At 32.6% G+C, this 21,833-nt stretch overlaps 2 protein-coding genes and 1 long non-coding RNA gene across 3 annotated transcripts; all 3 read right to left on the bottom strand.

Moving 5' to 3' along the window:
• Positions 1-5,473: 5,473 nt before the first annotated feature.
• On the bottom strand, positions 5,474-6,961 carry LOC108471885 (receptor-like protein EIX2). Its single transcript, XM_017773430.1, has one exon. The coding sequence runs from the start codon at positions 6,959-6,961 to the stop codon at positions 5,474-5,476; it is 1,488 nt and encodes a 495-aa protein (XP_017628919.1).
• Positions 6,962-16,774: 9,813 nt separating this feature from the next.
• On the bottom strand, positions 16,775-17,763 carry LOC108473222 (uncharacterized). The gene is made up of 3 exons (XR_001869690.2): positions 17,467-17,763; positions 17,144-17,362; positions 16,775-17,050 (listed from the first exon to the last, which is right to left on the bottom strand). It is a non-coding gene; the product is annotated as an uncharacterized LOC108473222 (long non-coding RNA).
• A 293-nt stretch (positions 17,764-18,056) lies between these two features.
• LOC108471886 (receptor-like protein EIX2) lies at positions 18,057-21,575 on the bottom strand. The gene has a single exon (XM_017773431.2). It carries the CDS (start codon positions 21,341-21,343, stop codon positions 18,431-18,433), a length of 2,913 nt encoding a protein of 970 aa, XP_017628920.1. The 5' UTR covers positions 21,344-21,575; the 3' UTR covers positions 18,057-18,430.
• Between the last annotated feature and the right edge of the window lie 258 nt (positions 21,576-21,833).

Below are 21,833 nucleotides of genomic sequence, written 5' to 3' on the forward strand. Positions count from 1 at the left end.
GGGCTGCCTTGTTGACACACCATCGAGTATAGATGCTAAAATTAATCTTTCAGCACCAGACAATCATGTAGTAGCACACCTAACTCAGATTCATCAATTATACATGCTTTTTTTCCCATCAAACTACATACCAATTGTAGCCAATAACACATACAGTTTACCACAAGTATGGTCCAGTTTTTGATAGTATGCAATCCTCCAAGATCTAATGAAAAAAAAGGGAGCCACTACACCCCAAAATCCCAGTACAAAGCCAAGAACTATGCTGACATAAAGACAATTCACTTTACTTCCTTCACGGCTACTTTTATTATTTGCAACATCAGTGGGAATACCTTTTGTTGTGCAATTCTTAGTGAGAGGAGGTCCGTAAAGATGATTGCCCACGTAAGACAAGTTTTCAAAGCTTTGAAGTTGAGTGCTTGTTGGGATTTGTCCTGTCAAATTGTTGTAGGACACATTGAAGTGATTCAAGAAATGCAAATTGGAGAAACTTGAAGGGATTTCACCATTTAGTCGATTCATGGACAAATCAAGTGTTATTCTAATAGGGTCGGAAGCATGTAAATTATTGTACTAAAAAATCACACAAAGTTCAATTCCCAGGGAAGAGAGGTGGATCACAAGGATCTCTTAAATACCAAGTCTTTCCTTTGTCAGAATATCTCTTCTATAGTAATTTAATAGCACAATTAAATACTATTATTATACCTTCAAATATTGAAAGAAAAATAGGATAAGAAAGAACACGAGTTTTAACGAGGTTCGGTAAATTATACCTACATCCTCGGGCACTAACACCAGATGATAACTTTACTATCTCCAAAATATTACAAACAAATAGAATTCCTTAAGAATTCTCAAATGGGAGAAGAGAGAAAACTAAGAGAGAAAGATTGGTTGGGATGGTTGAAATGAGAAATGGTTAGGCCTATTTATAGTTGAGGTTCAGGGACTAACTTGCAAATGGCCTAAAAAAATAGGGACCAAAATTGCAATTATCCCATTCAATTTTAAACAACTTGCATACCATTTTTCCTTTCGGTGCCACTTGCACCTCTCATTTTTGACTTTTCAACTCACCCTTTAATTGACTTTTTAACAATTTCCACCTTGAAGATTTGATTAGGATAATCACATCTTCACATACTTCCTTCAACTCCCCAAATTCGATAAAGCTATCTTTTGTAGTGCCTCCAAATGCGCTCTCGAGCGCCATACACCTGAAGGTGCTCAAATTTTCAGGATGTTAATCAAGTTCAAATAATAATTAAACTTGATTGTTGTTACCACCATGGTCATCATATCTGCGGGATTATCTACGGTCGGAATCTTTTGAAGTAGAATTTTTCCTTTTTCAAAGACTTCCCGCACAAAGTGATATCTTACGTTGATATGCTTTGTTCTTGAATGATAGACTTGATTTTCGCTAAATGAATAGCGCTCTGACTGTCACAATATAGATTAATGTGACTTTGAACAACTCCCAAGTCTTTCAACAATCCATTAAGCCAAATAGCCTCCTTAACAGCTTCTGTAACTGCCATATATTTTCTTTCTTCTTTAGTTTTCGGAGATAATCAAGCACTAAGTTTCAAATGAGAAGCAAGTGGGGTACTTACATGTTTTGTGTTTTCATTTACACCAAAACATTGTAATACCTTTTTCAGATATTGCTTCTGATTCAAACAAAGCTTGCCTCTCTGTCTATCTCTACTTATCTCCATTCCGAGAATCTTCGTGGCCTCACCTAGATCTTTCATCTCGAATTCTTGATTCAACTGAGCCTTCAACTTATCTATCTCTTTTTGGCTCTTCGAAGCGATTAACATATCATCAACATACAAGAGTAGATAAATGAAAGATCCGTCATGCAGCTTCTGCAAATACACACAATTGTCATATTTGCTTCTTGTGTACTTCTGCCTTCTCATAAAGCTATCAAATCGCTTGTACCACTGCCTTGGGGATTGCTTCAATCCATATAGCGATTTGTTCAGCTTACAAACCCAATTTCTACCACCAGCATTTGTATATCCTTCGGGTTGATTCATATAGATCTCCTCTTCTAACTCACCATGCAAGAAAACCGTCTTAACATCAAGTTGAGCTAGCTCTAAATTCAACTGTGCTACCAAGGCCAACAAAATTCTAATGGAGGAATACTTCACAACAGGGGAAAATACATCATTGTAGTCAATTCCCTCCTTCTGAGCGTAGCCTTTTGCTACCAATCTTGCCTTGTAGCGAACATCTTTCTTGCTAGGAGATCCATCTTTCTTTGTGAATACCCACTTGCATCCGATTGCCCTTTTACCTTTCGATAATTGCGCCAACTCCCAAGTATTGTTCTTCTGGAGAGACTGCATTTCTTCATCCATGGCCCATTTCTATTTGTCACTTTCTAAGCTTTGCATTGCTTCTTGATAAGTGACAGGAATATCATCATCAACAACGGGAAGGGCGTAGGCCACCATATCAGTAAATCGAGCAGGTTTACGAATTTCTCTCCGTGGCCTTGTAACTGCAACTGGTTCTGGTGTACTTAATGGTTCTTGGGTCAGAACCTCTTCAACCTTTAATTCCTCCATTGTGGCTGGAGAATTAGACTTATTAACTGGGTAAATCCTCATCTGCTCAAACTCCACCCGTTTTGGAGTACACTCCACCTGCTGTAGAGTATCGCTTGTCTGAATATCTTCATCTGCTACCTTTTTCAATGTGGCAGATTCATCAAAATAACATCTACTTTCTGATTATTTTCTTTGTGCTTAGCACCAAAGACAAAATCCCTTCACTCCAGAAGTGATTCCCATAAAGAGAGCTTTCTTTACCCTCGGATCTAACTTTGACTCCTTCACATGGTAATATGCAGTGGATCCAAACACATGGAAGGAATCATAATCTGTAGCTGGTTTTCCAGACTATACCTCCATAGGAGTTTTTCTTTCTAATGCAGATGATGGCAAATGATTAACAAGATGGCGGCGTCGTCATGACCTCACCAAAATTGCTTGCCCAACCCAAAGATTGGACAACATACATCGAACTTTCTCCAAGAATGTTCGATTCATACGCTCTGCCACTCCATTCTGCTGTGGTGTATCCCTAACTGTGAAGTGTCAAACAATACCATACTCTTGGCACACATCGAAGAATGGATCACTTTTATATTCCCCTCCATTGTCCATCCTAAGCCGCTTGATTTTTTTACCAGTCTGGTTTTCGATCATAGTTTTCCATTTAAGAAAAACTCCAAGCACTTCATCCTTAGTTTTCTTGGTATACACCCAAAGTCTTCTGGAAAAGTCATCAACAAAAGTAACAAAGTAGTGTTTTCCTTCCAACGAAGGTGTTTTGGAAGGCCCCCACACATCTAAGTGAACATATTCCAAAATACCTTTTGTATTATGGATAGTAGTGCTAAATTTCACTCTCTTTTGCTTTTCCAAAACACAATGCTCGGAAAATTTTAATTTGCAAGCCTTTGCACCTTTCAACAGTCCTTGCTTTGCCAGAATTTGCAAGGATTTTTCATTGCATGTCCCAACTTCATATGCCACAAGCGCATTGAGTCCAATTCTTTGTTACCGAAGTGCGGATCGCTCCAATAACTGTACTACCTTGGTAGTAATACAAGTTATTTTCCCGATGCCCTTCAATATCACAAGTCGCCAGATGTCACTTTCAAAATCCCATCTCTCATAGTAACAATGAACCATTCGATGCCAAGGCTCCCAATGAGATGAGATTTTTCTTCAAACTGAGCGCATCAACATCGATCGAACTCGGTTGATCTATCTTGGTTCTTTAATTGGATTGAACCTATCTCAACAGTTTCTGAGCATTGTCATTGCCCATATAAACAACTCCTCCATTTAGTTCTACTAAATCGAGAACCACTCCGGTTAGGGACATATGATAGGTACAACCCGAATCCAATATCCACTCATCCGAATGGAATGACGATGATGATGCAACCATGATAGTTCGAGTCACGGTATCATGCTTTGCAACACAAGCATCTCATGACTTTTCCCTTATTCTTGACTTTGGACAATTTTTCTTCCAGTGGCCTTTCTCATGACAAAAGGCACATTCATCTTTCCCGAGTCTGGACTTTGACTTTGATCTCCCTTTCTGAATTTTCTTCTGAGTGTATAAACGACCTTGGACTACTAAAGCTTTTGTATCTCTGATTAAGTTTTTCTATTTGTCCTTCTTTCTCTGTTCATAACTGTATAAGCCCGCACAGACTTCGCTCAGAGATATATCACTTCTGCCATGAAGTAGAGTAGTTTCTAGGAACTCAAACTCCTCAGGAAGTGACCCCAACAGCATCAAAGCCAAATCTTCATCTTTGAATGTCTCATCCATATTCAGCAAATCAGTGACTAACTGATTAAATTTGGTAATGTGATCATTCATTGTGGTACTTGGGACGTAAGTGAAACAAAACAGTCTTTTCTTCAAGTGGAGCTTATTTTGACTGTTTTTCTTCAAAAAAATTTCTTCAAGTGCCACCCACAACTTATTTGCAGAAGTCTCCTTTGAAAAAGCATACCTCTGCTCTCGAGAAAGGCATGATCGAATTGTGCTACCTGCCAACCGATTGATCGCCTTCCAATCTTTCTCCTGTACATCATCTGGTTTCTCTTCATCAATGGCAATGTCTAGACCCTGCTGAAAAAGGGCATCTAGAACCTCACTTTGCCACATACCAAAATGGCCCGTGCCATCAAAGATCTCCACGGCCAATCTTACATTTGCAATTGTCGGTCTTGTCCACATGGACGATGTTGAAACTCCTACATCGACCGTTTTCTCCATAATCTTTCAATATACCTAAGGAAATCTTTTCTGATATGGAATATCAGTTTAAACTGCAACCACAGAGCATACTACGATTAACCTTCGGCTCTGATACCACTTGTTGTTCCAATAGGGTCGGAAGCATGTAAATTATTGTACTAAAAAATCACACAAAGTTCAATTCCTAGGGAAGAGAGGTGGATCACAAGGATCTCTTAAATACCAAGTCTTTCCTTTGTCAGAATATCTCTTCTATAGTAATTTAATAGCACAATTAAATACTACTATTATACCCTCAAATATTGAAAGAAAAATAGGACAAGAAAGAACACGAGTTTTAACGAAGTTCGGTAAATTATACCTACGTCCTCGGGCACTAACACCAGATGATAACTTTACTATCTCTAAAATATTACAAACAAATAGAATTCCTTAAGAATTCTCAAATGGGAGAAGAGAGAAAACTAAGAGAGAAAGATTGGTTGGGATGGTTGAAATGAGAAATGGTTAGGCCTATTTATAGTTGAGGTTCAGGGACTAACTTGCAAATGGCCTAAAAAATTACGGACCAAAATTGCAATTATCTCATTCAATTTTAAACAACTTGCCTACCATTTTTCCTTTCGGTGCCACTTGCACCTCCCATTTTTGACTTTTCAACTCACCCTTTAATTGACTTTTCAACATCAAGAGATTCCATTAACTCCATGTTGCCAATGTTGTCTTGTATATTTCCTGTTAGGAGATTCCCTGAAAAATTTAAAGACAATAGTCCAACGAGACTACCAATTTCTTTGGGAATCTCTCCTGTGAGACTGTTAGCTGAAAGGTCCATGTTGGTAACAAGTCCTAGTGTGGTACCATATTCATCCTCTCTTCCTTTCAACACCAATAATGCACTCAAATAAAATGAGTAAACAACTGAATACACCCCATAAACTTTTTTATTGGTTTTGTATTTTGTGGCCATTGCACTTAAATTATTGAAACATTTTGGAATAACTCCTGAAATGTTGTTGTGGGCAAGGTCCAAGTTTTGAAGATAGTGAAGATCACAAATTTTGTAAGGAATATGACCATCAAAGTTATTTGATCGAAGGCTTAGAACCACAAGGTTCGAGATCTTTTCACCAATCGATGCAGGTACATTTCCATTGAAATGATTTTCACTAAGATCAAGCATAATCAATCTTGTAGAATTTTGCAATGTGGATGACAATTCTCCAAACATGCTATTGTTTTGAAGGTTTAGCACTACAAGATTTTTATGCCCTAAAGAAGGTGGGATTTTACCCTTCAAATTATTGCTTCCCAAATTTAAATTAGCTAAACTTCCCCAATGATTCCAACAATCTAGAATTTCTCCAATGAGTAGATTTGTTTCAATGTCAATAGCTCGAATCCTCGTTAACGATGGATTACAAATTAATTCAGAAAGGGATCCAGAAAATGAATTATTTGACCAAAATAAATATCTTAAATTTGAAACTAATCTTGGCAATGGACCTGTAAAGCGGTTTGAACTCAAGTCAATAGAGAATGTTACAGTCAAATATGAAACCTCTCCACGAAGTTGATTATAGGAAAGATCTAAAGAATCAAACTGAATGGGAAGGTTCAAAAACCAAGTGGGCAAGACATCTAAAATTCCTGCATCAGAGATATCCATAGTAGACAATTTCTTTTGGAATTTTAACCACTGGGGAAACTTTGGGCCAAGATGCCAGTGACCCAATTCAATAGTGTGACATTGAAATGGGCGAATCCAGCTTGAGTTTGGTTCAAATCTAAGTCTATTTTGTGATGCCCTCAGAGCTGTCAATCTTGTGAGATTAGAAAAGTAGGTTTCTAATACAACTCCTTCAAATAGATTATACCCAAAACCCAGAGTTTCCAAACTTTTCAGCTGTCCAAAACATGGAGGAAAAGTACCATTTAATTCATTTTCTGAAACATCAAAGAACTCCGAAGATGATAAATCCCCTATAGACAATGGAATTTGACCGGTTAATTGATTTTTTGAAACATCAAAGAATTTCAAATATGACATCTCCCCTATCGATGATGGAATGGGACCAGAAATTTTGTTTTGAGCAAGGGACAAGTAAGACAGATGTTCCAGAGAGGTTGGTAATCTTCTTTCCAACATATCATTAAGAAATATCAAGGTGAGTAACAGAGCTCAAGTTTCCAATGGCACTCGAGATTGTTCCTTGTAACTGGTTTGAACTAAGACTAAGGAACTGAAGACGGTTTAAACTATACAAGGAATTAGGTATGGATAAATTGAGTTGATTCCAACTAAGATCAAGAAATTCAAGAAACGAGGTGCTCCCAAAGTAATCTGGAATTGGGCCTCCCAAAGAATTATGACTAAAGTCAAAGGACATAAGACTATGAAGACTAAATATCGACTTAAGTACTAAGAAAAGTCGTTCATAGAAAGATCAAGAAAAACTAGTGGTTTTGTAGAATTAACACTGATCGGAGATGGATCATCTTCTAAACCACAATATGACAAGCGCAACTCTAACAAAAAAGAATGTTTGAATGTTACCTGTAGCCAATCATTTGCTTTAAAAAGATCCGCACCACTCAAATCAAGGTACTGGAAGGAAGAAAGTCCAGAAACCCATTGAAGACTTTTTGGTTTGAGAGCATTACCTCCAAGATCAAGATAATGCAACTTTGAGAGATTCCTAAGGTTATGAGGAATTCCTCCCTGGAATTGTGCATAAGAGAGTTTAAGATATGTTAAGCTCTCCAGCATACCCAAAAATTTTGGTATCTGTATGCTACCAAAATTGTTATTGCTTAAGTCCAGAAAACTGAGATGCTTCAACTCCAACATTGAAGGATTTATGGCTGACAGCTCGTAAGGTGAAAGAGCAGCCAAGTGCGGTTGGTGGACGTGACCTGTTGAGTTATGGCAGACGACACCAATCCATTTACAGTAATCCTCTCCTTCAATCCAAGAAGATAACATGTTTGAAGGATCAATAAGATCATTCTTGAATTTCAAAAGAGCTTCTCTCTCAGTTTGGATGCAAAGTAGGTTGAAATTGGCATCACAAATGCTAAAACAGATAGCGGCAATGAGAAGAAGAAAAGGGAGTAAGGAAATTGGAAGAAGAGTTGTCATGGTTGCCATTGCCATTGCTCACAACTCCAATTACACAGAGTAAGCTTAGCTAAAACACAAATATAAAGTTTCTTCCAAAACCTCAAATTTCCACAAAAATGAATTTAATTGATAATAGCCTGTCAGAAATTTCAAAACCCTAAATTTTCACAATGAAGTTTCTTCCAAAACCCTAAATTTCAACAAAATGCTTTTAATTTCCATATAAAATTTTCTATCAAGGGAAAATTGCATTTAATTTTCCACAAAATGTAATATGAATTTTGATTACTAAATTAAAGAAATGTTATAAAATTCAGTCAAACAAAATGGAAGCCGTGGTCCCTTAATTATCTCTTCATGCACCAATTGAGTCTTAGTTGGATTGGAATCGGCAATGTTGTCAGTGCAGGAGAACATGGATTCAAGTGTGCTGAAGTATATTATCCTCCTATTTAAAGATTCATCAGAGGCTATGGATAGTTCTAGGCACTAATATTCACACGATATGTCATTTTAGTGTTTTGCATCCAACATTGGCTACTTAACTGCTCCAATTTTGTAAAGGGTAAACTACACCTAAGCTCACTAAATATTAGAAAGTTTACTTTTTGGTCACTCAACTTTAAAATGTTACAAAATTATCAGTAAAATATTCAAAAATTTTAATTTAAAGAAAAAAAATCATTTTACCATTCAAATATAACCATTAGTTTATATAAAAAGGAATGAAATTGCATATCCATACCACAACAGTAACAACTAGGGATAAAGAGTAAGCAAAAACAAAAATAATGTTCACATACATTAGGGGAAAGGGAGTTTCCTCCAAGACACCAAATTTTCAGCTTGAATTTTCCAAAAAAGCATTTATTGTTTCTAATTTTGGATAATAGTAGCAACTGTGGATAATAGTTACCATTTTTTTTCTCTACTTAAAAAACGTGGAAATTACAAGCTTTAAAATTCCACAAGTTTAGAAAGAGAAATAGACATAAAATTCCACAATTCAGTTAACTAAGTCTATGGAGTAAGTTCCACGACCACCCCATGCTTTGTTTCTTTTCTAATATTTGGTAAAAACACCATAAAGGTCTCCTACTAATAGTTAGATTGTATTTGTAGCGATGAAAAAAAAATTTGCTTTAGTCGCTAATTGAAGCGATTTATTGGAAATTTGAAAATGGAATTTTGGTTTTATTAGAAAAGGGAGTCACCACCGATCTTTTTTTTTTAGGTGAGATCGGACACCTAATAAATCATCTTTTTTGAAAATAAAATTTATTCTTGAATAAAAATGAAGGCCAAATTTGAGTCTACGTGAAAAATCCAGAGAAAAATAGGGTTCGGGAGTCGGTTACGCACGAGGAAGGTACTAGCACCCTCGCGACGCCCAAAATTGGTATCTTTATTAAACTCGTGTTGTCTTGATTTTCAAAAGTACGAATTCAATTTAACATTTAATCGTGATCTAATTGAAAAATGAGAATTTTTTAGTTTTCGGTTTTTTAGAAGGGTATTCCGTCTTTAAAACGAGCTGACGAATTTCACCTAACATAGCGATGAAATTGATGGTTGAATATTAAATCGGTTCATTGCCTTATTTATTGAAATTAGTAAAAAAAACATGAATAAAAATCTTTAAAATAGTGAACAACTAAATGATATAAAATGGGCGAGGAACAAAAAATAAGAGTTAGAAATACATCGAAACGCATAATAAATACGACAATAATATTAAAAACAATAATAATGCATGCGATACATTAAACGTAATAATAGTATCAAACACGAAATAAAAACAATGAATATATATACATAATAATGATATTAAGAGTATATACGTATATATATATATATATATATATATATATATAAATAGTAATAGTGTTAGAAATATACTATATAGTGTTTGAAGTATATACATAAGATAGTAAAATATATAACTAGCAATGTTAAAATATATACATAATATATATATATATATATATATATAAAATAAATATTGAAAATGTATGTACATAACATATAAGAAAAACATATACATAATAATATTAAAATAAAATAATAAGTGATAATAGTGAAAATAATAGGTATAATAATAAATATAATGATGTATGAAAATAATACTATATATAAAAGTATATATATACTCATAATAAAATATATGTATTAATATTAATAATAAATATAATAGAAATAAAATAAATTTAATAATTATATATACACAATATGGTATTAAAATATACATATACATATAATAGTGTTTAAGAATATATACATAAGATGATATAAAATAAATACTTGGGATGGTATAAGAAATATATATTAATAACATTTTATGTACATAATACATAAATATATATAATATATATATATTAAAATGATAATAATAAAAACTATTCATATGCTACATAAATACGTATATATATATAAATAATGAGGTTAGAAATATACAATGGTATTAGAAATATGCATAAAATGGTATAAAAGATAAATAACTAATAATATTAAAATATACATAACAATATATGTAAATTGTATACATAACATAGTTATAAAAGATATATGTAAATACGTAATATAGAATTTTAAAATATGCTTACTATATGAAAAGAATATATATAATATAATATTAAGAAGAGTATTAAAAAACTATTAATAGTGATATATGATATATATACATATAAGTATTAGGTAAAAATAATAATAATGAAATACTAATAAATAGAAACTATAATAATAATAATAGAAATAATAGTATAAATAATATTAAAATTAAAATAAAATAACGAGAAAAGTAAAAAAGGACGAAATTGAATTGAGAAACTAAATTTTGAGGCCAAATCGGGAATAAATAAAAAAATGGACCCCTTTGAAGTACGCGAAAACAATAGGGGGCCAAAAGGGCAATTTGCCCAAGCCTCTAAAACGCACAGCATTGGGCAGGACCAAATTGTAAAGCGGGTCAAATTTCAGGGCCAAATTATTAAATAAATATAAACTTGATTTAAAACGCTGAAAATGCGAAAGGGCCGCGCGCGCAATTAGACCATTACACAAGAAAACACGCGGATCCTAGTGGGTCGGGTCCAATCTATCCGACCCTATCCAAAACGACGTCGTTTTCTTTTAAATGGTGCATTTTGGTCCCTATAAAGGACATTTTTTTTTAAAAAAATCATTTGAAATGAGGAAAAGAGAAAAAAAAAAAAGAGAGAAAAGGGAGAGGGGGATTTGGGGATTTCCAGCCATGGGTCGGTCACCGGTCCGCCCATCGGACCACCGTCACGCCGGCCACGCCAACCACCACCATACAGTGGCGAAAAATCGAAAATGCACGCTTTTTTATATTTTTTGTTTTTAATTTTTTTAATTTTTATAATATAAGTTTATGTATAGGTAAAAGTAGAAAAGAAGAAAAAAAAAAAGAAAAGAATGAGACCGATTCAAAATAAACTAAAAAAGTCACCTTTGATTTTTTATTTTGGTTTTCGCTTTTAGGATATCTGTTTTGGTGTTGTTCTTGTATTTTTCTTCCTTCAGGTCACTGCTTGTGTATGTATTGAAATCTGACTATTGTATTGATTTGTTTTCCTTGAATATTCGAAAAAAAACCAACCTATTACAATGGTTTCTATTCAGCTTTTTATAGCCTATTTGTTACACTGTCTATTTCCTTTTTTTGTTGCTCTTGCGTGTTCTGTTTTGTTTTTGTAGGGTATGGCAGGTGGAGCAGGTAGCCATGGCAGACGGTCAGGGGGTGGTTGCGCGTTGAGGTAGTTTAGGGTTTCAATTTTTTTGATACCCTAAGTCTAGAGTTGGGTCAGAGATTGGGCCTCTTAGGTTTGGGCTAGGGTTTAATTTTGGGTTTGGGTAGTTGAGGTTATTAGGCTGATGTAATTGTGTGGGTATTGGGTTGGCTGATGGGCTGTTTTGTATTGGGTTTAAAGATTTTGAAAGGGGTTTGGGTATTAATCGAATTTTGATGTAAACAGGCTCAAAATTGGCCTACAACAGTATTTTACAGCTTTTACTTAAAAAATAAGTAAATTAATCTTTGTATATTATATTACAGAACAAACTAGTCGTTTTTGTTACAAATTTGATCCATTTCACCTATTAAAAATTAGTATAGTTAACAAAATAATCAGACAGTTGCATGTGACGTGCCATGTATAGGGACTAATTTGGGCTAACATACAAGGACTGTTACGAAATGGATGAGATGTTTAGCAGAAATATTAAATATCTCTTTGAATTAACATACAAAGATTAGTTTCCTGCACTTCATTTTTTTTTCTTTCTATTTTTTCTCTACGTAATGTGGAAATTAACAAGCTTTAAAATTCCACAAGTTTAGGAAGACATAAAGTTGAGAAACAGGTCAACTCAGCTAATGAAGTCTATGGAGTAAGTCTCACTCCCATCCCATGGTTTCTATGGAGTAAGTCTCACTCCCATCCCATGGTTTGTTTCTTTGTTAACCTTTGGTAAATTTACCATAGTGACTCCTTACTTTGATAATATTTTGTTAATATTTTGGTCACTACTTTGGTATCTAAATTTTTTTAACCATTTTAATACGTACCTAAAGTATTTCTGTATAGCATTATAGTGCATCAATTGCTAGCAACCCCAAATGTATAGAGTAAGCTAAAACAAAAATATTGTCCACAAAGGGCTAGGGTTTGTAAAGAAATCGACAAAATCGAAAATCATTTTGAACGGTAGTGTTTAGTTCAATTTTTTTTTAATTCCGGTTTGTTTTCAATTCAGGTTCGATTTGGTTATTATTTGAATGTATTCGATTTTATTTTCGATTGACAACTTGAAAAAACACAATTATTCAAACAAAGCTAATTTTATTTAATTTATATTTAGTTTTTTCATTTTATAATATATTAAATCGGTGAAAATAACTTAAAATGATAAAGAATTACTTTTTATAAAAAGTTTTAAAAATTTGACGAATTAACCCAATTTAAACGGATGAAATTTGATTAGTTTTGATTCGATTTTCTTTGATATTCAATTTAATTCGATTTGAGTTTAGAAAATAAAAATACCATAAGATATATCGAAATATTTCTTCAAAACCAATCCAAACTGAATTATGATTTTTACAATACCATAAAATTCCAGCTTGAATTTTCCCCGAAAAGCAGTTATAATCTGTTGAATATAATTTCCTTCCGGGGAGGTTCTAATTAATTGCATTCTAATTTTATAAGTATAGTTATAAATTTTTCACGTGTCTTATTTTTTATATATTTTAATTTTTTACTATACCTTATATACATAGTGTTTTAAATATTTTCCCAACTTGTAAAAATGCACTTAAACACACTTAAGTACACGTCTATTTTTATTGACAATAATATCGATATTAATAAAATTAAGACTTAATCCACCTCTAACATAAAATTTAATAAAACTTTAAATTCCAAAAGTTTAGAAACACAAATAGACATAAAGTCGAGAAGTAGGTCAACTTAACTTAGTCTATGAAGTAAGTCCCACTCTCAAAAGACTTTTTAGGTTTTAAAAGCGAAAGGAGAGAAAAAAAAATTGGAAATTGAATAAGAATATTTTTCTATATGTTTGGCTATTATTTTCAAGTTTGGTGTTAGATTGATTATTTCTTTGTATTAAATTATAATGTAAAATTTTGAAGGTTTAAATATACTCTAACTTGCTATATTATATATATATTGATTTTAATCTCGTACTTTTATTTTTAAGAATTTAATTTTTATATTTTTTTAATTTAAAATTCGGTCAAATAATTATTACCATTAAAATTATTATATTAAATTTAGTGATGTGACATTTAAAATTAAAAATATATATTCATTTAGTTAATCTTATTAAAATTAATATTGAAAATATTAATTAGAATTTTTTATTAAAACACTTATTAAAACTCAACTAAATCTATGGAATAAATCATACTCCCACGGAATTTACTTGCTATTTAAAAAAAAATATATATATATATATATATAAATCAAAATAGCTTTCAATTGACATAAACTTTTTTTCTCTATTTAATGTGGAAATTAACAAGCTTTAAAATTCCACAAATTTAGAAAGACAAATTGAGATGCACGTCAACTCAACTAAGTCTATTGAGTAAGTCCCACTCCCACGTCCACGCCATGGTTTCTCTTGATAATATTACCATAGAGGCTATTATTAGTTAAATTACATTTTATCTATTTTATTTTAAAAATAAATAAATTAGTTTTTTATATTATATTAAAAAGTAAATTGGTTTTTTTTTTTAATTTTTTTATCCGACTCAACTATTAAAATTTTATGTAGCTAACAAAATAACCAGACAATTACTTATGACATAACACGTGTACTTCATGTTGACGTACAAAGATCAATTTTTAAAAGTAGATATGAATGAATTTTTAACAAAATGAACAGTTTGCCTTTTGACTTAACATACAATGACTAATTTACTTTCATTTATTTAGTAGAAGGGGCAAAATGCAATTTGACTCATAGTACAAGGACCTCCATGATACTTTTACCTCAACATTTTCTTTCCTTATATACATTAAGTAAGCAAAAAGAGAAAAAATGGTTTTGCTTAATTTTATTTATCCCTTTCAATTTCAAGGTGTTAGCTCTGACATATATATAATCTATGCAACTTCAAATTAAGTTTTAAGTAATATTAGTTATTGTTAAGTCCATAGTATTAGAGGTGTTAATGAGTAGGATTGGGTCGGGCTTATATATGATATTAGTACATTTTATATTTGTTCAAACTTGGTCCAGCATGAAATATAGACCTAAAATTTTGCCTAAAATTATTCATATTTATAAATCGCTAACGTAAACTTTTTTTTTTTTTTGTGAATAACTAAACTTGTTTTAGGTTTACCCATATCTTTTTTAAATCTATTATTTTTATTTCGATATTTAAAATTTAGTTTTTTTTGTTTTATTAAAAATTTAAATATAGGCAACATAACATGTTTTTTATATATATATTTAAACATTAGGGTAAACTATAAAAATTGCACTCAATTAGTTACGTATTTCTATTTTTGTTACTTAGATTACAAATTTTCAATTTTAGTTATTAACGTTATAAAAATTTAATATTTTGACCACTTCTCTATTAAATCACTAATGGTGGCCTTTTTATTAGTATAATAAAAATTTTAGCCCTCCAATATTTACAGATTCTATCAACTTAGTCCTAAATCTAAAAACTTCAACAAATTTAGTCTTTAACATTATAGGATCTTCTCCTAATTGCATCAAAACACATTAATTACACACTAAAACCACTTTCTTTGCAAAGAACTTAATAACCTGAAATTACACATCAACCAAAAGAGATTATAGTTTTACCCAATACCACAAACACGCACAGGATTGAAACAATAGAGAAGGAATTGAAAAACAAAAGTTACGAGCAGGAACAGTTTCGATGAATAGAATGAGGAAGAACAAAATTGAAAAGGAAATTCTTGGGGTAAATTGCAAAAGGGAGGGCAAAAACGAAAAGACTGAGAGAGCGTGTGGGAAAAGTGGGAGAGATTTTGGGAGTTTTTTTGAGTGATAAAGCAAGAAATAAAAATATTTTCAGTTACACGAATAGGGATTGAAACTAAAAATCAAAAGAGTATGCTACACCCATACCACTAAACCAATAAGTTCATCCTTATCAATATATGTGCACAAATAGTTGTTAAACCAAATACTCGAAGTTAGGGGTTTAAATAAAATTTAGCAGAAAATAAAAAAAAGACTCAAACCCAAAATCTTTCACACACAAGAACAACATTTAACCACTAAATCAGATCAATTGACTTACCAATTTCTAACAATTCAAAAAGTTTAAATTTTGGGGCATTATAATTTTGTTAAGCCTAATCTACCATTATACAAAGAAGTAATTGTAACTCCAATATTGACCCAAATTGTTAAAAATCACTTGCTTAAATATCTCACAATACAATCAATATACTCTCCAAATAATACCTAAAAGAAAGTCACAAAATAACCACGAAAATACAACAAAGTTATGACAAAGACACCCAAAAATTAGACTCCAAGTGACGCCAGAATCAAGAGTCCATCTAACAAAGTTTTGATAAGCTTTAAACTTTTATTTAAAAGCTAAAATTAATTCATTAATTATCCTGAGTATTTATCAATTCTAAAAGTGTTCATAAATTAGTCTTCCAATTGCTCTGAAAATCTATCAAGAAATAATAAGACTTTTATATTTGTCCAATCACCCCAAGCAATTCGATTGAGAGTCTTTAAAATCTTAGCCGAACTATACTTCGTGTTTTGTCAATCTTGATGGCCTAAGTAGAGTACTAATTTCGTTATAATGGGACATGGAACAAGCAACAACTTTCCGAACAAAAATAAATTTTATGTTAGTACCTAACTGAAATTACATAAATTTTAATTAATAAAATAATATATATTAAATAGAGATTGTGTGTTTTTTTCTATTGATATTAATATTTAAATTTTATGCCATATTTTTATTTATATTTTAAATTTAAATTTAAATTCAAATTAAATTATCATATCATAATTTAATAATCATTCCTGGGTAGCACGTGAGGTCGAAATTAGATGATATAAAACATCAAAGAAAAGAAAACCTAAGATACGTTTTTATGTTCATTAAATATGTTATGTTTATATTATATTTTAGGTAAATTACACCTAATGTTATTTTAAAATAAGGTTTGTCTTATTTTCATTATTTTAATTAAGATAATTATTTTAATTAATCACTATCGTTAATTAATCAAAACACTTTTTTTTTTTTGACAAATTTACGGAACTCTCTTTAATTATTCAAAACTCTTTTTTTACCCTTTTCTCTTCTCTATGTAATTCAAAATGAAGAAACCAAGCATCTCAAAGCTACTTATCTTTCACAATTTTCTCAACAATGAATCTATGGCAACTATCAATGATAACCCACCATACATCCACAAATAATTAAAGAGTAATGAACATATCTAAAAACCCCAATCAAAATCTACACGAATCTGACGGGGATCAAGGATTGTCCCACTAATGTATTTAACAACATCCTCTGCATCTTCCCTAGAATGATACCTGATGAAAATAAAAACCCCAATAACCAATTAAAAGTTTTAAAATAAATATTAACAGGATTTAGGGGAGGAAGAGAGAGAGAGAGAGAGTTACAAGACAAAGGAAAAGCCACAAGGTGTTTTAGAGTTCTTGTTAAGGCCCATAATTATTTTCTTGATTTTACCGGATGTAGAGAAAAGCTCATGAACTTGTTCCTCAATAGTGTAAAAAGACATGTTTCCGATGTAGACGGTTGTTGAAGTGAGGAGTGCTTGCTCGAATTCCTCTTGCGAACCGTTAGATCTTCCGGTACGCTGAAAGCTTAGCTGGGTCCTATAACAAAGCCCCCAAAAAAGAGAGAAAATTTATCATTCAACTGATTTACATTGAAAGTAAATGGGAAGCAAAGAAAATATCTTGAACATAAAAGCCATTACCTTCTTCAAAAGCTCCCAAAAATTCGAATTGCCTGCATATAACGAACTATAAAGGTTGAAGCTTTTGCCCTTGCCCTTGCCTTTGCCCTATCGATGCCATAGATCCATTCTTATTTATATATGTTCATTCTTCTTAAATTATTTGTGGATGTATAGTGGGTTATCCTTGATAGTTGTCATAGATCCATTGTTGAGAAACTGGAGAAGGGCATGTAGCTTTGAGATGCCCTGTTCTGGTTTCTCTTTTTCTTTTTTTCTTTTTTTGTACAGATCTGGTTTCTCCTTTTTTTAGTTACAGAGAGAAGGGGAAAATATGTTTTGGGTTAATTATACAGAGGTCCCTAAGCTTCTGTCAAAAGTTAAAAGAAAGTGACGTGTTATCATTCAATTGGCCAATATGCTACATTAACAATAAGTTAGTTGATTAACGAAATTTTTAACAATAGTGATTAGTTCAAATTCTTATCATATTTAAAGTGACTAAATTGAGAAAAAAACTCATAGTGATCCAAATAAATCAAACCCAATTTTAGAATGATATTAGGTGTAGTTTACGCTTATACTTTTATGCATGTTTAAAATTAATAATATTTTTAGAGAAAAGAAATTCATTAATGAGAAATTCACAAAACAAAAGCAAACACAAAGAGGAGATGGACTACTAAACCCGAGCCAATAGGCTCACCCCATACACCCAAATCTACCATCCGCAATCCTCATTTGTATCAACATAGCACAATTTCAACATTTTTCAAAAAAAAAAATGCAAGGAAAAAAGTATCAAAGTCAATGTGGTTTGCATGTAACAAAGCTGCTCACGCAAACGAATAGGTTACCTTGCTGACACACCGACGAGTAAAGAAAAAGGACAGCCTCTAATACTAATCTTTCAACACCAAACAATCAAGTAGCAACACACCTAGCTCAGATGCATCAATTATTCATGTTTCTTTTTCCCATCAAACTACATACAAATAGTAGCCCAAAACCCATACAGTTTACCATAGATATGGTCCAGCTTTCGATAGTATGCAATCCTCCAATACCTAATGAAAAACAAGGGAGCCACTACACCCCAAAATCCCATTACAAAGCCAAGAATTATGCTTACATAAAGCCAATTCACTTTACTTCCTTCACTGTTTCTTCCATTATTTGCACCATTAGTTGGAATGCTTTTTGAGGTGCAATTCTTAGTGAGAGGAGGTCCGCAAAGATGATTGCCCACGTAAGATAAGTTTTCAAAGCTCTGAAGCTGAGTGCTTGTTGGGATTTGTCCTGTCAAGTTGTTGTAGGACACATTGAAGTGATTCAAGAAATTCAATTTAGAGAAACTTGGAGGGATTTCACCATTTAGTCGATTCATGGACAAATCAAGAGATTCCATTAACTTCATGTTGCCAATATTGTCTGGTATATTTCCTGTTAAGAGATTCCCAGAAAAATTTAAAGACAATAGTCCAACGAGACTACCAATTTCTTTAGGGATCGCTCTTTTGAGTCTATTAACCGAAAGGTCCATACTAGTAACAAGTCCTAGTGTAGTACCATATTCATCCTCTCGTCCTTTCAACACCAATAATTCTTTCAAATATATTAAGGAATCAACGAAATACCACGAAGAAAATTTACTATTGGTTTTGTTTGTTGTGACCATTGCACTTAAATTATTGAAACATTTTGGAATAACTCCAGAAATGTTGTTGTGGGCAAGGTCCAAGATTTGAAGAAATTGAAGATCACAAATTTTACGAGGAATATGACCATCAAAGTTATTTGATCGAAGGCTTAGAACCACAAGTTTCGAGAGCTTATCACCAATCCATGCTGGTACACTTCCACTGAAATGATTTTCACTAAGATCAAGCATAAGTAATCTACTAGAATTTTGCAATGTGGAGGGTAATTCTCCAAACATGCTATTGTTTCGAAGGTTTAACATACAAGGATTTGTATATCCCAAAGTAGGTGGGATTTTCCCTGTCAAACTGTTGTTTGCTAAATTTAAATAAGAAAAATATTCCCAATACTTCCAACAGTCTGGAATTTCTCCAGTCAGTAGATTTGTATCAATGAAAAGAGCTGACATCCCCGTTAATGATGAATTACAAACTAATTCAAAAAGAGATCCTGAAAATGAATTATTTGACAAAATTAACATCCCTAAAGTTGAGAGTACTCTTGGCAATGGACCTGTAAAGCGGTTTGCACTCAAGTCAATAGTGGTTGTTACATTCAAATATGAAATCCCTCCGGTAAGTTGATTACAGGAAAGATTTAAATAATAAAATTGAGTTGGAAGGTTCAAAAACCAAGTGGGCACAAAATCTGAAATTCTTGCATCGGAGATATCTAAGTAACTCAACTTCTTTTGAAACTTTAACCATTGGGGAAACTTTGGGCCAAGATGCCAGTGACCCAAATAAAGATTTTGACATTGAAAGGGGGGAATCCAACTTGAGTTTGGTTCAAATCTAAGCATGTTCTGTGACCCAAATAAATAAGTCAATCTCGTGAGATTAGAAAAATGAGTTTCTAATACAACCCCTTCCAATAGATTATACCCAAATTGCAGAATTTCCAAACTTTCCAGTTGTCCAAAACATGGAGGAAAAGTACCATTTAACTGATTATCTGTAACATCAAAGAACTTCAAAGATGATAACTCCCCTATAGACAATGGAATTTGACCACTTAATTGATTTTCTGAAACATCAAAGAAATACAAAGATGATAACTCCCCTATCGACAATGGAATGGGACCAAAAATTTTGTTTAGAGCAAGGGACAGGTAAGCTAGATTTTTAAACTGGCCAAGTTGATCAGTTAAATGACCAGAAAGTTGATTAGATTCCATATTCAATGAATCTAAGGAACCCAAACAACATCTAGACAAACCCTGTAGGATTTCTGATATGTCTTGCTCAATTTCATTATACGAAAGATCAAGAAATCGGAGATGGTTTAAACTATACAAGGAATTGGGTATGGATGAATTGAGATGATTCAAACTAAGATCAAGAACTTCAAGAAACGAGATGTTCCCAAAGTAATCTGGAATTGTTCCTTCCAAAGAACAGGATCTAAGATCAATGGACACAAGACCATGAAGGCTAAATATTGACTTGGATACTGAAGATAAGCTGTTCCCAGAAAGATCAAGAACGAGCAGTGATTTTGAAGAATTAACACTGATCGAAGATGGATCATCTTCTAAATCACAATTTGACAAGTGCAACTCTAACAAAGAAGGATGTTTGAATGTTACCTGTAGCCAATTAGTTGCTTTAGAGAGATCCGACTCACTCAAATCAAGGTACTGCAAGGAAGAAAGTCCAGAAATCCATTGAAGACTTGTCGCTTTAATATCGCCCCGTTCATTACTTCGAAGATCAAGATACTGCAACTTTGTGAGATTCCCAAGGTTATGAGGAATTTCTCCCTGGAATCGTGCAAAAGAGAGGTTAAGATACATTAAATTCACCAGCATACCCAAAAATTTCGGGATATGTATGCTGCTAAAATTGTTATTGCTCAAGTCCAGGAAACTGAGATGCTCCAACTCCAGCAGTGAAGGATTTATTTTGCCTCTTAGGGCTGACTGCTCGTAAGGTGAAAGAGGAGCAGCCAAGTGCAGTTTGTGGACGTGGCCAGTTGAGTTATGGCAGACGACACCACTCCATTCACAGCAATCCCCACCTTCCATCCATGAAGATAGGCTGTTTGAAGGATCAATAAGATCATTCTTGAATTTCAAAAGAGCTTCTCTCTCACTATGAATGCATCGTACGTTGGAATTGGCATGACAAATGGCAAAACAGACAGCGGCGATGAGAAGAAGAAAATGGAATAAGGAAATTGGAAGAGGAGTTGTCATGGTTGCAATTGCATGTTACCAATCATTGCTCACAACTCCAAATATATAGATTAAGCTTAGCTAGAATACAAAAATATTGTGCCCATACATGAGCGCAATGAAGTTTCTTCCAAAACCCAAAATTTCCACAAAATGCATTTAATTGATAATAGTCTATCGGAAATTACAAAACCCCCAATTTCCGCAAGGAAATTTCTTCCAAAACCCCAAATTTCCACAAAATGCATTTAATTTCCACAAAATTTGCTATCAAGGGAAATTACTTTTTTATAATCTCAGGAAAATTTTAAAGTTTTTAATTTCTGATTTTTTTAAAATTTTAAAATATTTTAGAGTTTTGAAATTTTAAAATGTGGCATATAAGATAAAATAATATTATGTAAACACGAAATCTTTATATTTTGGCCACTCAACTTGAAATTAGTAGAAAATAATCACTGAACTCTTCAAAAAATTTATTTAAAAAATCATTTTAACATTCAAATATATA

This window comes from Gossypium arboreum, chromosome 11 (genome assembly GCF_025698485.1).
Source record: "Gossypium arboreum isolate Shixiya-1 chromosome 11, ASM2569848v2, whole genome shotgun sequence".
Lineage (NCBI taxonomy): Eukaryota > Viridiplantae > Streptophyta > Magnoliopsida > Malvales > Malvaceae > Gossypium > Gossypium arboreum.

Excerpts from the sequence above, each read along its gene's own strand:
- LOC108471885 (XM_017773430.1), bottom strand. The coding sequence starts at position 6,961 with ATGTTGGAAAGAAGATTACCAACCTCTCTGGAACATCTGTCTTACTTG.
- LOC108471886 (XM_017773431.2), bottom strand. The coding sequence starts at position 21,343 with ATGACAACTCCTCTTCCAATTTCCTTATTCCATTTTCTTCTTCTCATC.